The 16,700-nt window shown below is 50.7% G+C and overlaps 1 protein-coding gene across 9 annotated transcripts in view; it reads right to left on the bottom strand.

Moving 5' to 3' along the window:
- Positions 1-792: 792 nt before the first annotated feature.
- The window catches only part of NF2 (neurofibromin 2), a 34,088-nt gene continuing 18,180 nt past the window's right edge, over positions 793-16,700 (bottom strand). For 2 of the 9 annotated variants that reach the window (XM_026040163.1, XM_026040167.1), the window contains exons 10-16: positions 15,740-15,853; positions 13,894-14,016; positions 13,297-13,514; positions 12,252-12,357; positions 7,921-8,051; positions 6,175-6,334; positions 793-1,120 (exon numbers count right to left, since the gene is read on the bottom strand). In XM_026040163.1, coding sequence (XP_025895948.1) covers positions 1,037-1,120; positions 6,175-6,334; positions 7,921-8,051; positions 12,252-12,357; positions 13,297-13,514; positions 13,894-14,016; positions 15,740-15,853 — 936 coding nt within the window. In that variant the 3' untranslated portion in view covers positions 793-1,036. Of the gene's footprint in view, positions 1,121-4,457; positions 4,527-6,174; positions 6,335-7,920; positions 8,052-12,251; positions 12,358-13,296; positions 13,515-13,893; positions 14,017-15,739; positions 15,854-16,700 lie in introns of those variants that run through there. The other 7 variants (XM_026040168.1, XM_026040162.1, XM_026040164.1 and 4 more) reach the window with 6 other exon arrangements.

The following is a 16,700-nucleotide window of genomic DNA, read 5'->3' on the forward strand; positions in this document are numbered from 1 at the left end:
CCTGGGAGCGTGGAAGCAGAAGCCTGTCTCCCACCATCTCCTCCAGGCTCGCTGCTCCCACCACGGTGCTGCCACCCTGCCCTGCTCAGCTGCCCCTAGTGCTGCCACCCCGTGCTCCTCGGGCACAGCATGGGAACCTGCTCCTGCCTTCAGGCACTGCTGGGAGCATCCGGTGTCACCTCCTGCTCAGGGGCAGCTCTAGGTGCAGCACCCAGGACCCAGCACCCTGCCGTGCCCCCCGAGCYGCAGGCGCCTGGCTTAGGAAAGATTCCAGGTAGCAGCACCCAGGGGCTGCTCCAGGCCTCCCTAACCCCCAACCCTCACCAAAAAAACACCAAAACAAACCAGCAAGCACCAKCCAGGCCCCCTCCTCATACATTACATTTTTATTAAACATCAAATTTTTATTAAAACCAAGGCAAAAAAATCCGCTCTTTCTTGCGGCTTGCAATCCCCACWAAGAGAAAAAGGCTCCGGCCCCCATCACAGTGACACAGAGGCCAACTTGATGAGGCAGCAAGTGTCCAAACGAAACCAGCTTGAGGCTGGGCTCTGCCCAACACTGGGGTCGAGAGGTCCTCCCCGGGMTGGAAGGGATCGCGCTGTGGGAGCCGCTGCAGGGTTTTAACCCCCAGCTTGGTCACAGTTTGCAGGGATAAAAGGTGACATGGGCTTGGCACGAGCCGGCTCCCCTTTGGCCACCCACGTGCGGAGGAAGAGGCCGCAGTGAGGAGGAAGACACGGTCRCCCCAGCGTCCTCCAGCTGCTGGGGAGCTCTACGCTCCCTCCTCCTCCTCTCGCCCTGGCCAGGGATGGGGAGGCAGCAGAGCTCCTGTCCTGCCATGGCTGGCAAAGCCCATAGAGCTTGGAGAGAAAAAACAAAACAAAACTAAAATAAAAAACAAGGAAAACATAAACTGGAAGAAGGCAAGGAAAGGAGGAAAAATTCCCCRAGGGTGCCCAGAGCTGGCGCCGGTGTCAGGGGCAGTCAGCGCGGGGTCCCCTCTCCGCGCGCGTGTCCTCGGCCGCGGTGACACTAGCTGGTCCTAGAGCTCCTCGAAGAAGGCCACGCGGGACTGGGTGCTCTGCAGGGTGAGCTGCAAGAGAGCAGAGGGGASGGCTGAGCAGGGCAGGCTGTGCAGAGCCTGCCAGCGTGGGGAGGAAGCCTGGAGCAGCCACCCTGCCCTTGCCCCTTACCCTGCCATGCAGGAGGCTCCGGTGGGGTTTGACCTGCCCTCAAGGCCAAGCGCTCAGGTCTGGAGCAGGGRATGCTCCGCTTTACCTCCAGGCTCCCACTGGTTTTACGGAGYGACACCTCGAAAGCTCTTGTGAGCTGGGAAAGCCCAGCCCAGGAAAGCTTTTCACAGCACCAGCAAGGCTGCCCTGGAAATATCTTGCCAGCGCYGTTTCCTAAGGCCCTCGAGCAGAGAAGTTTCTGGGGGGGCTCCGACAGCCTTYGCCACTGTATGGTCCAGCCCCGAGAAAGGGCATGGGCTTTGGGCACCGAACCTGCGCCTTCCTCCCGGGCTGCTTTTCCAGTCTGCTCCTGCCCAACCTGCACCATAACCTGCTGCTGCCACCACCCAAACCCCGGCTGAAACAGAGCCCGGGACCCTGGGCACACAGATCCTGGAGGCTGCTGCTGCACAGCCTTGCGCTCCTGCCCGATTCCTCAAATAAATATATGGATGCATAGATATACACATACATGTGCATTAAAAAAAAAAAAAAAGGAAAGAAGCATAAACACAAGACCATTGCAGAGCTGGGGCTTTCTTGGAGTTTTGCTTTTACACAAGGTTGCTGGATTTACCTCATTATTTTTAGGAGGGGTGGGAAGAAATACCCCATCAATGCAGCCAAAACCCTGTTGGAGTAGCTAATWCCCCAAAACAGCATCATGCAACTGCTGCTGCCCCTGCAAAACCCGTGATAAAACCCCAAGCACTCCGAGAGCTCGGAGACAGGAATCACATCCATCCCTTTGTCTGTCCGTCTCTCTCTCCACCCATCCATTCTCCCTCTCCCCGAAGCTGCATTTTCAGTAAAAGCAACCATCTCCGTGTCAGCATGTGTAAATCTCAGCCACGAGATTTAAAGGAAACCTTACTTTCTTGGGGAGTTCCATGGTGGGGCAGATGTCCTGTTCCCATGCCCGGCGTGCCCTATTTGGGAAACTACGTTCCCAGCCTGGCCCCACTTCTCTTCAAGTTCATTTTTCTGGCGAGAAGCTCCCACCCTGTCTCCCTGCCACCCCTTCTCCCCGGCTCTCTTACGCCCACGCTGCCTGTTTCTTCTCGCTGTCGCAGCCCACAGCACTTTTGAGGAGGGAGCGGTGTTGGAAGGAAATGCTTCTTCAAAAGCCGTCCCCAAAATAGCTGACAGCCTGACTGTCTCCCGCTTCCAGAGCACTCCAAACTAAACTCCTTGTTTTCCTTGCAAACAAGGAAAGGGAGCTGCTGGGCCTGAGGCATTTGGCTCCGAGGCAGCACAGCAAAGGATCCCAGTAAGGAGGTGACCTCCCAAATGCTATCTCCTGGCACTGAAGATGCTGGAGAAGGTGCTTGCTGGCCCAATGCTGGTGCTGTTGCAGTGGTGACATGGAATTGGCTGCAGCCGAGTCTGGCCCGCATCAACTCACCTCTGTGTGGCCCTTTGCAAAGCTGCCCACAGTAAAAGTATTATCACAGAGCTGGGTCAAATCCCTTGAGAGTCTCCAAGACACCCGGAGGCCTTGGCCACCTCATGGCACGCGGCAGCACGAGCGAAAGCAGTGGAGTGTCATTACCTGTGGCCCTACACTGCGAGAAGTCCTTGGTGCTGAAGAACAACTCAAGTTGACAGCAGCCCACCCAAACTCCTGCTGCACTTCTCAACAAATCCCGACTGCCTCAGCGAGGGACAAGACCTGCATTTACTCGCTTTCCAAGATCCTGCTATGCCATGAAAGGACGGGAGGAGTTGGGAATGGCGCTGCCAGCATCGTTTTGTCCCAGCCCAGAYGGAGGATGGAAGAACCTCTATGGGAGCAGGAGATTTGATACACGCCAGGATCCTTCAAAGGCTTAAATCCCACTAATAATCCTAGCAGGGCAAGAAGAAAGCAAGGGGAATGAAAGGGTTGTTCCTGTTCATGTCCATGAGAGAGGTTCCCACCGGAGGACATGAGGATGAATAGTGCTTTGTTCTCCCCAATTTTACTGCAGCATGAGTGATGAACTAAAGTCCAGCAGGCTGGAGGGGTAATCCATACAAAAAGCATTAGTGTGTTAGAAAAGGTACTTAAAATCCCCAAAGTTGACGTTTTCAAAGCCACAGTGCCAAAGCCTGTCCACTAGTAGCTCAGGGCTTGTGAAACCTTGCACACAAGTCCCAGGGACCTGGAGGCTGCAATCAGAAAAAGAAACCCTTCTCCAACACCATCTTCCCCAAAGGTTCAGACACGGGAACCAAAGCCAAATTCGTCAACAAAAGCAACTTTCAGGAAGGACAGGTCAGGAGACGCAAGGGAAGGAGYGGTGTGCTGCAGTTGCCCTTGGAATGAAGGCGACCTTTGGAAAGCACTTTGCTTCCATGTCCCTGTTGCGCTGATGGGTCCACTTGGATCCATCCGCTCCCTTCCTGCMCACGGAGGCTGCTGCTTTCCCAGGTGGACACTGGAGGCAAGTCCGAGCAGATGCTTCCTCAGCCAACGCTCGGATGGAGAAACTGCCTCTCCCCAGKCCCAGCCTGAAGAAAGGTCAGGAARAGGCACTAATTTGGCACCCAGGAATACAAGCAGGAAACCTTCCCCATTTCCAACTTTTCAGGGTTGCATGTGGAGGAGAGCCTCAAGGTGGGGATGGTGCCTGTGGCCAACACTCAGAGGCAGCTCCCCAGAGCTCCCTCCTGCTGGGGTCTCACCCCCTGAATCCCTGCAGACACCGGCTGTCCTTGGCTGCCTCTTCTGCCCGCGCCTGCTACCTCTCCAAGCGCACGTGCAGCTTTTGTGCCAGGTTTGCCTCACTCAGAGGTGCTGATTTCTAACTTASGACACGGGCTGCAGCAGCAGCATGAGAGAAGGGGGCTTGCTGCCATCTCTTTTTGAAACTCTCACTTTCCTCCTGCAGCCACCGAGAGGGAAGGCCCTGTTTTATCTCCTTAAGGAAATCTTCCAAGGTTGCCTGGTACCACTGCTAGCTTCCCCGGCACCACCAGCAGGACACAACCAGGTGTGTTCCACAATTTAAGGACATGAACAGCTTGGCGGCCGGCGAGGAAGATGCTCCCCCAGTGCAAAGGATCAAGTGCAAAAGCGAAGAAACCGCGAGCCCCAGCGACGGAGCAGGAGCCGGGCAGGGCGCTGAGTGCTGGGGAGCCGACCTGCACCGCGGGGCGCGAGGCTGGCGAGCGCAGCGCGCGCTGCAGGCAAGCGCATGCACGGGTTAGCGCCGCAGCCAGCGATCCCACCACCACGCGCAGGGTACCTGGGCACAGCCTGCGCAGCGGTCTCAAATGCAGATAGGTCGTCTGCCCTGGGCTGGAGGCTAGACCGGCAAAATAAAACGAACAAGACAAAAAGTCCTCTGTGATACAAGGGACGACAGGTCACCTGTGCAACTGGCCAGAGGGTTGGCATTAGTCAAGCGCTGCTAACCCTCCCCGCCCCAACAACTTTTCCATCAAATGGCCTCTTCCAGCACAAGGGGACAGACCAAAGTCCTCCTGGCAGCAGGAACAGCAGCAGCCTGAAACCACATTCTCTTGGGCTCTGCTGTTAGGCAAAAGTCTTTACTCCTGCAGTGGGGACACACGTGCCTTGGCGCCCTGCAAGAGCGTGGGGATGGCACCGGCGCCAGCTCCAAAGGAGCCACGTCGAGCTGCGCAGTCCGGTTATGGGCCATCTGTCCCACCTTTGAGACAGACCAACAGGACTGTCAACTCTCTACGAACACCATTCAAAAGCTCCTGACAAAAGCAAAAAGAAATTATCATTTTCTGTTTTCACCACAGATGCAGTGTGCGGCAGGAAAAACCTAATGGCAGCAGAAACTTTCTCCGATTCTTAAGATGACAAAAGGGGCTGTGAAGATTTTTATAGCCCTCCCRCGGGAGGCACAGGGACTCGAACAGCTCCGGGCTAGCACAAGCGGCCCTGGAAAATCCCCTCACCGCATTTCCCTGCCCCAATTCAAAAATCATAAACTCTCAACTGGGAAAGCCAGCACAAACGCTATTTTTAAGCCCTGTCAGATGTACCTCTCCACTAAGGCTAGCACAAAGGCGAGGAATTGTTTGGAACTGTTTAAAACCTGTTATCCTCGCCACAAGCTGCAGCCCTGGCAAGCGTGCCATGCCATGGCAGATTTCTGTGTCTTTCCTGGCAATTGGGAAAATGCCTGGGCAAAAGCCTTGTCGATCTGACCATCACATCTCACCGTGCAGGACAGAGGTCTACCAGCCACCAGCTCCACTAGGAGAACAGCACAGCTGACAGGCAAAAGAAAAAGGGCTGGATGCAAAACTTAAARAGGTTTTTCTTCGGATCTTGCACATGTGAGACCTGTGGGAGCAGAGCCCATCACCCTAACTTTTCTCAGCTGGTATTAACTGCAAGCACAAGGAGGGAGGCAAGTGGCTGCAGGAGCTGCAGTGTAGGGAGAAGACATCACCCAGCTGCACTAGGGAAACATTTTCCCATTGGCATTCCCAGTATCACAAAAGGTTATTTGAGAACAGACTGGAAGTGAAGAGTAGGCTTTTTCTACCTGTAAATCAGCCACGCTCTCCTCCTTGTGAGGTCCCAGCCAAGCTCAAAGCTGTTCGCTTGTAATGTATTTATGGTATGGCTGGAATAAGGAGTGAGGGCTTTTCCTGCTCCTGGAGCAACTAGAGTAGCAAACCTCTTCTCAGGGTATCTCTGTCAAGCTTTTGTTGAGGATCAAACCTCAGCAGGTTTGAACGCCTGTTGGGCTTTCCTTCACACCCAACAATTGATCCAATCCAAGTTGGGGCTAACAACATGGGCCCCAGCAGCAGTGGAAATTCTCTGTGCCCCCAGTTTGGAGCAGAAAGCCCAGATCAAACCAAGTTATTATCACGCTTTGTGCAAAAGCTACACCAAACAGAAGGGCAATTTTGTGACGGGTTTTAAACGGTTTAATCAGGTGAGATATAAACGGAGCCCTCAGATACCTTTTTAATAGTGTTGTGCTTGCTGTTGCCTCGGCTGGCATTCTCATTGTGCAATATATCCAGCGCAGTCTCTCTCTCCTTCAGCTTCAGCGCCTCGATCTCTGTCTTCAGCTCATTCAGTTGCTCCTGCAGATGTTTGCTTTTCTCCATATACTCGACCCTAGCGGGCACACAGAACAGGCTTGAGCTTAGCACCAACCATCTGCAGGTGCCTCCATAATTTCACAGCAGCTGAAAATGGAATTTTAGCAGAAACCCTCCCAAAATCTTCATCATTTTTAGTGTGTAGAGCTAACAGCGTTAACTTATAGTGTACTCTTAAGCTGTCCTGAGCAGTCACCCAGACAGCTGACCCTGGAACCAAACTGCAAGTCACATTACTGAAAAAATATATAGCCAGATGGGGGCTGCCAGATTATATTTATACATCTCCCCATCTTCAACTAAACCTGCACTGTGACTTAAGCTAAATTGAAGCAGCTTCTGCATATAAGACTGATGCAAATAGTGTTGCTCTACCCCCCTGCTCACACTCTCTTAAACTCCGTTCACAAAAAGATAGCATGAATTCTTTCAGGTCACTTTCCAAGGGCAAACAACAAATCCAACATACACACTTTGCGTGTTTTTGAGGGATTAAACTGTGAAAGTCATAGGAGTGAGCACTGCATCCAAGATATCACGCAGCTTTAGGATACACAGTATCGCCCGGAGAGGGCTCCCCCAAACAAACAAACAAAACAAAAAACAACAACARTAAACCCCTATAAAGCCACCAAACAAAAAAATCCAGCCACTCTCAAGACTTCTTCTGCAATGAGTCACCTACTAAAGGAAAAAAAAATCCTGTGGTGCTAGTCAGTATTTGCACTTAAATATGAAGATTTAAGTGAAATGCCAGCACTCTAACAAAGATCCTTTCAGAGGGTGGAAATCTGTAGTGAAGTTTATGTCAGCACCTGAGGAGTGAAAAGCACTCTTGGAAGAAGTCAGTGAAAACATGCGATTGCTTTTATCATTTGGCTGCGCTGAGATCCTCCTACTTAGGAAAGTGGGATGCCCTAGTTAGCAGCCTAGGTAGAGAAAACAAACAGGGCTCTTCTTGCTATTTGTAGCTTCAGGCTTTTTCTTTCCAGTTTTAGGAAGAGGTTTTAGCGCTCATTCCTAAACCAGTGCTTTGCTATTTCAGACATAAGAGAGGGTCGGGACCAGAGGCACAAATATCCAGCCTGTGGGATCTGGGGGAGTTTCCCTCGYGCCCCAGGGAGTCTTGACCACATGCTATGGCAAATCCCTTCTACTTTTGTTCTGCTACCCAATGGACAAAGCATATTATTGCTAAAGAGCTTARATTTTGGTCTGCTTTGATTTCAGCTAAATTTAGAGTTTTGGAGGCTGCACTCACACAAAAATGCAGACCAAAGCCCATAATCACTTCCAAGCTTGCCTGYGCACACTTTCTCATACATAAATGTGCCCCAGGCTCAAAAAATAAGAGGTTAAGTCCTAACTTTGTAGGACTTTCATTATCCATGGCTTGCACATACTGCAAACGCACAGGTGGTAGCCTTGGACAGCCCAACGCACCGCAGCCATTGAGCTGCTGTTAACATATTTCTCCTCTTTTCACCTCAAACTGATGCTTATGTGGAGTGTAAAAGTTGCATTTGACCCAACTGTGGTGCTATTTCCTGCAAGTGAGCCAGGTCAGTACCAAACCCAAACCAACGGAGAGCCGCCACTTACTTCTCCTTCTCGATTTCCATGGAAAGTCTCTTCATGTCTGTATCCTTGAAGTCAAAGGAGAGGCTCTCACTGATGAGGTTGAAGCTTGGCAGGTCCGTGGGCAATGCTGTCGCACTGGAGTTCACAGACTGCTGAAGAGAGAGAGAGAGAGAGAGAGAGAGAGAGAGGCCAAATTATTCACTTTTGGTCATACAAGCGTTTCTGTCAATAGATGTTCTGTAACAGAAGAACGAAACTGGAAAAGCCCACTGTGCAAGGAGCTGCTTCTGAATACTTTCACAAGCACAACCTGTTGTTCACATAGGTAATAACTTTTTTTTTTTTTTTTTTTGAAACTGAGTATATTTACATTGTGCTGAACTGGAAGGATCTCATTATTTGCACCAGGGAAGGGAAGGAACATGCATTTTCCTGCGGCAGCAGAGCCCATAATTTCTTCTTTCTGAAGCCGGTATGCCTGCCAGGCTCCCCATGGGACAGATTAAGCAGCTATTTTTCAGCTCGTGATCTTTTAATGCAAAAGCTGTCAAGGACTTTATGGACKGTAGGAGCAGAGCAGCACACAACACTCATGTCTTCAGCACTGGATGGGGTCTGCAGACTCCCAGGTGTTATCACCATCATGGCATTTAAAGTAACATTGGCCAGAAGCTGCCTTTTGAAAGGCATCTGGTAGCTCTTCAAGAAAAAATTACATTAAAAAAAAAAAAAGTGAACTATAAATTGGGTCAATATGACCATAAATTGGGTCAATGTGTAACAGTCGGGTCCTGCGCTCTGGTGCTCTCAAAAGTGTGATCAAAAGGACAGGGTAATCCCAAGGGCTTAACATGGGCTGCAGTTTCAGTGAGCCACACGGAGACGCGCTACGCTTTTTACACAGCAGTGATCTGCAGTTCCACTGCTAGATTTGACTGCAAATACAGAGATAATGCAGGGAATCACTTAACCTGCAGCTGAACACAGACATGGGACATTTACCCTCCTGCAAAGAGCTGCGATATCTCACCTACTGCCAGGCCCTTGGCTTTTTCTCTTTGTCTAAGTGTAAAAAGAGAGAAAGAGAGAGAGAGAGAGAGAGAGAGAGAGAGAGAGAGAGAGGGGGAGGGAGGGAGGGAGAGAGAACAAACTTGCTTTCAGTCATAAATTCTGTCGCTGCTCTAATAAGTGGGCTCATTACCAGCAGAGGAAGAGCTCTTCCGGACTTAAATCATCACTTCTGCTCCTGCAGTACGTTCGAGGAGGCTGGGAGCTGTGGCGCGTGCCAAAGGCAGTTCGGGGGTTTCAGGMAGCCCCTGGTCCCAGTGGGAATGGCTGGCAGCACACCGACTCCTTGGTTTGGTTACAAAGAGCATCATCYAGCTCTCAGAAGGGCACTCAGATGTGCCAGATCTGCTCTGCACAGTAACGGCCCTCACCACCCACCCTGAATCCAGGAGCAGTCTAGGCTCTTTCCCTGCAGAGACCAAGATGAGATACTGCATGTTATAGCTACGGCAGACTTAAAACGACAAGAAAAACACCGTTTTTTACCCCATTTTCAATTGCTGCCAGCCAAAAGCACAACCGCATCAGTTCTGGAGTGAGGTTGGGAAGGGGGCAGTTGAGAACCAAAACTCCCATCTCCAAGGGAAGGGGATGGATCTGCCCCAGCGCTTTAACTGACTGCCACACTCACATCTCATTGCACTAACAATCACAACTGTTCTGCTGGCACTAAAACACTCTTTAGCAATTTTTCAGCATGGGCCTACAGCTTTGGGTTAAGAATGAGAAACAAACAGCAGCATCACCATCACCAGAGAACGAACCGCAAGCACTGCAACCATCAAGTCCTTCCAGCAATTTGTCAGGGTTACTACAACCACTCACTCCCCTCTTCTCAGCACAGCTTTCATGAAGTGGCAACAAACAGCAGGAAACTGGTGCAAGAGTGGGAGCTTAGGAACAGCTCTCAAAAGCACTCGTGAGCCAAGCATTCCCCTGCCGCTTGTGGTAACCCTGCAACTCTCACATGTAACAGTTTTATTCAAGGTGTAGCTCGCTAAGGAGACGTGGATCTTTTTTCGTCTGCGTTCCCCGAGCTGCCACAAACTGCATCACTCCAGTGCTGCATTGAAGCGCTTCCTGGCAGAGCACGGGGGTGAGTGCTACACTGGCAGCAGTCAGCATCACCCTTTGGAGCTCCTCAGTAGCTCCATCCTCTGGAGCAAGGGGTAAATGAGCCTGAAGACACRGAGGAAGCACCAGGCTTCCCCATGGGAAGGGTGTCTGCGATTGCCAGCACCGGTACTTCTCTGTGTGGGGAACTGGGGCAAACCTGACAAATGCTTGTAATTTCAAGTGAGATGCAGAGGAGGCCTTGAGACCTGCCACAAGCAGGGCCCGATGGGCAACAAAGATGACAAGGACGACATGGAAATGAGATGTATCGGGTGGTGAGTACAGCAGCGATGACAAGTTGGGTTGGATCACTGGGGTTGATATCACGGCTCTCAATGCCAGGGGGCTGCCTAACTCTGGCAGTGGGATAACAGTAAAGAGCTAAACCTAGTTAAACCTTCAGGAAGGAGGGGAGGAATCAGGAGACAGCACGGCCTGGCAAAGCAGCTGTGTGCCGGAGGGACGGCAGCCTTCTGGTGGTGGCCTTCCAAACACCTCCATCCCTTGGGCCATTCCAGGCCCCAATCAGGTCCCTCTGCACCAGGTTCCTCTGCACTGGAACAACGTTTTCGGAGCGGGCCTGTCCCCAGCTGCGGGCAACAGAAGAGAATTGACACAATGGCCAGGTCTGCGTCCTGCTGAGTTTGGAAAATAACTACTACAAAGCTTGTGGGGYATGGCAATCCTCCACAAGCTTGGAGAGGAGGGGATCTACCACTTAACTGGGCAGCTTCCCTCTCCGTCTGGCCCCAGCAGCTGCGTCTGGGAGGCCAAGGTTTTTGGAGGAAGGCAGAGCACGATGTGTCTACAAGCAGCCCTCTCAGAGGGATGCAGCCGATGGAGTGGATTGTTTTTTGGAAGATTTTAGGCAGCTCTTAAAAGCTGCCCCCACAATTCAGCCTGTAATGCCATAGGCAGGAATATACTGCAAAACACAGGCCACCCCGGGAATTTACAGAGCAATCCCAGCTCTGCCGCTTTGACTGCAGGCGGTCACAGCAGCAGGAGGCAACCTAGACCCAGAAGGTTTCTAATAAGGCTGCTCCACTCATGTGCAAGCTGAAAGAATTAAAGAACTGGCAGATCCCAGAAACCTAGTGACTGGCAGTGAAACAAGGGCACTCAAAATACCAGGTTTATAAAGCACTAAAATGGCTAGACCTGATTGAGGACTTCTACCTTAGAATTCTTCTCCAACACTGCAATTGCTTAAAAGCTTCTGAACATTTTTGCAGGGAACTTCAGAGCATGAGSATGAAAAGTAACTTCATCTTCAAGTCTCTTCAAGCTGCTCCCTGCAGCTTCARGAGAAGAAGGGGGAAGGAGCCTGCAGGTCCAAACTAAAACTTCAGTGCTGAATGGTTTGGAAACTCCCACATACATCTGCTGAGTTTATTCCCAAAGACATTGAGCTCTTCCCTCATCACCCCGTGGGACAGCGAGGTGGCAGAGCTGCCAGGCACAGCAGGCAGGAGCCGCCAGGAAGGGAGCACTGGGGAACTCTGGAAGGCCCCACAGCACCATGAGAAATGTTGAGGAAAGGAGCTGCCAGACGAACTCARAGCAAAGGACATTTAGTCTGGCATTTAGTCCCCAGTAGCAAGCAGGGCCAGATGCTTCAGAGAAAGGTGTGAAACCCTCCTCCCAGGCTACTGTGGAATTATCTCCCTGTAAAGACATTTCTTTCCAGTGTGTAGATGCACAATGCTCAGCKGAAGCCTGAAGAATGAATTTACAGGTTCTAAACAGCATTTATCCTCATACATCAGGAACAAGGACATACATTTCGTACGTATTCAACACTATTTTAAAGGCTATCACAGAGCTGGGAAGCTCCACTGGCTGAAAAAGTATGGCTGTGGTGTACCTGCTAARTTGGGTTTAAGTTTCCCTGCCTTTTAAGTACACCAGCAGCTCTCTTGCTCTTGCAGGATGAGGCAGAGTAGAGAGGAAGAAAAAAAGAGTGAAGTGGCGTGCTGGGCAGGGTGCCTAGATGAGGAGGGTGAACACTGCAAAATGGTTTTGAACACCTGCTAAGCAATGCAATAAGACAGTTCATACCCCCTACAATGCCAGGAGGGAACCACAAAGTCACGAGAATCCTCCAGGCACAATCCTCCAGGTACATCTACTGTTGGGAAACAGATGACAATGCAGATTGCTCTTACTGTATATGAAGACTTGCTGGTGATCTCCAGGAGCTTTTGCTTTGCCCTCCGCTCAGACTCTCGAGCCTCCTGAAGGTCTTGCTTTAACTGATCAGCCTCCTTTGCTCTGTAAAGGAAAACAGCAAAGGACGGTGAATATCTGATCAAAATTGAGGAATGAAAATAAATGGATAAGTAGGATTACAGTCTAGATACAGGACAGGTTTGGATCTTGTTGCAGATCTCATCTAGAGACATCGTTTGAGCAAAGGAAGTGACAGAGCTGCCAACAGGTGGGATATTGTAAGTTGGCAGTAAAAAAGTCCAAGATGTAAAAGGCCAATTTCAACACTAATATTTCCCCTTAAGCCTTAAGGGCTCCCAAGAATCCTCTGCAAAGGACAGAGAAAGCTGCTCTATTGGTTTGAAATTTGAGGGAAGATTTCACAAGATCACGGCAGAGAAGAGATGGACGTGGACAGCGTTATTGGAAAGGATTACTCTGTTGGAAGGAAATGTTTGCAATCTTTAGTTTGTTCACTATTGAATGCACCGTGGGAGCTGGTTCTGGTAGCAAGAGGGAAATAACAGCTTTAACATACAGTACTGTGGAAGTGAGGGAGCCCTCAAGGCTGGCCTGAAACAGAGACTGCATGGGTGCAAAGGAAAATCAAAAAGCTGAGGGAAACATGAGGACAAAGGAAGAATAACAAAAGTAGATGTAATAACCAAAGAAATGGAACAAAAAAAAAACCCCAAAACACCCACAAACCCAAGTGTCTTTAATGTTGTCAAACACTCTGCTGAATGCAAGTGGGTGTTTGCAGAAACCACCCAAAAGCAGAGGCTGTTTCAGCTGCCGCTGCCAGGATCTGAGGCATGAATGGCAGAGCAGAAAGGAACTAGCCAAGCCTCGAGACCACTTGCCATTATACAGGCACAGGAGGCCACAGGCTTCCTGCAAACTGCATGGACTAATTTGAGGCTTGAAGCACCCATCTCCCTCACTTGTCAGCAGGGAGTTGGAAAGCAAAGCACAGAGGCAGCTGCGAGGTTACCCGCTGACCTCCGCTCAGACTCCTCGGCCATTTTCAGAGCCAACATCTCTGCCTCCAGCACCTTCTGCTCCATCAGCCGTTTCTCTTCCTCTGTCCGGATGGCCGTGGCTTTGATTCGCTGCATCTCCTGCTCGGCCTCAGCTGCTTTCTGAGCTAGGAGCTTGGCCTCCTCCTCYGTGATCTGGGCCTTCTCAGCCAGCAAGTCCGCTGTCTCTTCAGACCTCATCTGTGAATTAATGCGCGTGAAACTATCAAGTGCACTCCGAGTGGCACCCCAAACACCCTCACAGTCCCCACTACAGAGCTCTGAGCTACTTGCTCTGCACGGTCAGTCTCTGTTGCCCACAAGTTCCTCCTGCTTTCAAGTAAGTCATAGCTTTTGCAGGGTGGTCGCCAGCCAAGACCCTGCTGTGCCCAGGCTCTGCCCCAAATGGTTCTCCTGTCACAACAGGCCATTTGGATACAGCCAGCTCCATCCAGCCTCCTGCTCCCTGTCCACTAGCAGTGATGGCAATATAGCTCAAGGACGATCATGATACACCTCTGCCATGGAAAAAGCCAGGAAGAGCTGCTGCACTGTGGCAAACCACCTGCCAGAGACCTACCAGAGCCTCATTGGCCATCGTTGCCTCCTCCTTTAACTGCATCAGTCTTCTCTCCAGCTCATCCCTCGTTCGCTCAGCTTCTTCCCTCATTTGCTTCTCTCGGGCCAGGCGCTGTCGTTCCATCTGCAAAAATGGGTCAAATAAAGTGAGCAATGATGCAGGTTCAGTGCTTGGGGGTCAGAGCACAGGACTGTACTGCATCCTCTGTACTGATCTCCACTACTCAAAAATAYGGGGACTTCAGTAAACTTTTCGCTCCAGCAGGGACATCTAGAGCACGTGGCACAGGGTGGCATCCAGGCAGGTTTTGAAGACCTCCAGAGAAGGAGGGCCAGTACAAACTCTCCACAAGACACAGTATGCCAGAAACCTGTCATCTCTTCCCCAAATAAGCTGACAAATGAACAAGACAAGAGAAACTGCTCTGCTCCTTGGACGCTAATTGCACTCTGGATCACTCACAGCTTTAGCAGCTCCACTTCCTTCTGTGGAAAGTTCTCATCTGTTATCACAATCCACGTCCCTCATGGAGTGGTGCGGGCTCCTAACACAAGCAGGCTGTTTGGAAATCATTTAACCACTGCAGACCCCGGGGGAATGGASAGGGCACACTAGAGCCCATGGTGACCACCTTAGGACATGGCTGGCCAACAAGGAGCCTGACATCTCTTGCTCAGCACAAGCACTTGAATTTGAGAGCTCTCAGGATATGAAAAGCTGCCAYTCACCCTCAGTGCACACAGCGACCTCCCTCATCTCTCCCAGCAGCTTATGAGTCAGCTATGAGCAATATCAGTTTGTGCTTGCATCATTCAACTGTGTCAATGAAACCCACAAGTTCAACACCTGATGTTGATGCCACTAGCATACAGGCACCATGTTGCTCCTTCCAAGGACCTCTCATTCCATGAAGGCTAAGTCCTTGCTGCCTGGAGGAGCCTACGACAGAAGCAAATAGTGCTTCTCCAGTGAAGCTTGGGGTGGTTTCCCCTTACGAGGACCTGTATAACACCCTCCACAGCCACCCCAGAAGCTACTGGGAGGAGAACTGCTTCAGGACAAGTCATATCACAGCTCCAGACCAGCTGAGCACTTCAATCCCACTCCGGTACCATGCAGGTATCCCTGTGAACATGCCCAAATGCAAATGAAGCAGGTTAATTTAACAGCCCCTTGAATACAAGAAACTTCTCGTGCAACACTCTGCTTTGTGTTTTTGCTGCTGCTATCTAGTGGTTTTACTGAGTGAGGAACATTTATATTCAACACAGCAGTGCTCAGATTAGCTGTGTGGACTTCAGTGAGTGGAAAAAGTCTACGAGCAAGAACCAAGTATTCTTGCAATGCACTTGGGTGATACGCGTTCAACAGCTACCTGCCGCTGCCTCCAAAGGGCTGTCTGGGCTGAGCTGCAGCAGCTGGAGATGGCCAGCATGAACGAGCACCCAGGCTGCATGACCTGAAGCACTGCCCTTCTCTAATCACCGKAGAGTGAGAAAACAAGGCAAAAAACTATAGGAAGGCATGTCTCTCCCATCACAGCGCCGCTTTAGTTACATCCGGCTACCACATGCCTTGACAGCTATCCAGCTATGGAGCCCAGGAGTAAAGCAAGGCCAGGAAAGATGCACACAGGCTTACAAGACAAGGCACAGCCTTTGCCTCCAAACTTTGCCATCAGTCTATGGAGACAAGTCAAGAAAACTGGCAAGAAGGGAGCTGAAACAAGATGTTCAGCTCGACCTTCCCTCAYAGCTGCTCCATGCGCTGGATGTCACTCCGGACGCTGCTAGTCCCTGCATGTCTCATTTTGGTTCAGACAGGTTATATGAGATACGTCACTCACCTGCTTCCTGGCTTTCTCCTCTCTGGCCTGTGCCTTCATCTGTTGCACCTCCAGCGAGTCTGCTTTTCTTCTCCTCATGAAGAGATCGTGGTTCCCAATACACAGCTGGAGAATCTGCTCCAGGGCAGGGTAGAGAGCAGAAGGAAGCAGTTGCAACATGGTGGCAGGGAGGTGATTTGTGCTCCAAACACAAAAACCAGGGACTGCTCTCGCTCAGTGCTCAGAGGCACCTTCAGCCACTGATCTCAAACGCCACCAGCTCTGGCACCCGCATGAGCCCAGAGCTGTAGCACAGCCTAATCCCCACGCCAGACACCATTTCCTTGGCTACTGACTCTTTATAGAGACTATTTTTATGCTGCATGTGCTGGTAGCACAGCATGATTCTGTGCAACCACACATGATGCCAACCTCAAGAATGTATTAGCCCCAGTAATGAAACAGACTTCTACAGCTTTGGCCAGTTCCTCACTTCTCTCCATCTCTGCTCCCTGCCTTTTTTTTTAAGGTTTATAATGAACTTGCACCTTCTTTGAACAGAATGTTTAAGCTATTGGTGGTAAGAACTGAAATATGAAAAACATATGAACATGAAGTTGATCAAAAAACCTCCATGGAGGCCTTCAGCTACCTCTGCCACAGGTTTTTGAGCACTGGTGTGATTCYCTCTATGGTGGTGAGGAGCAGGAGAAATGTCAAGTCCAAAGAAAGGTTAGCAAAGAGTGAAGTGTATGCAGGGAAATATAAGCTCAGCTTATTTTTCGGTAACAAGAACGAGTTCCTCAGCTTTCTTTTCTTAGGTCCTAGTTAATATGTCTTCCATCCCACAGATCACAGCCTACCTCCTTTAGAGTTCAAGGCCTTTCAGCTCCACAGATTTGGTGTGCCTGGGAAGAATGAGACCCACAGACAGGCTGTGCCTYTGCGAAGCAGGCCATGGCCCCATGGTTTATGAAGCACA

The sequence above is a fragment of the Nothoprocta perdicaria genome, unplaced genomic scaffold (genome assembly GCF_003342845.1).
Source record: "Nothoprocta perdicaria isolate Ctin4 unplaced genomic scaffold, notPer1 scaffold_250, whole genome shotgun sequence".
Taxonomy (NCBI): domain Eukaryota; kingdom Metazoa; phylum Chordata; class Aves; order Tinamiformes; family Tinamidae; genus Nothoprocta; species Nothoprocta perdicaria.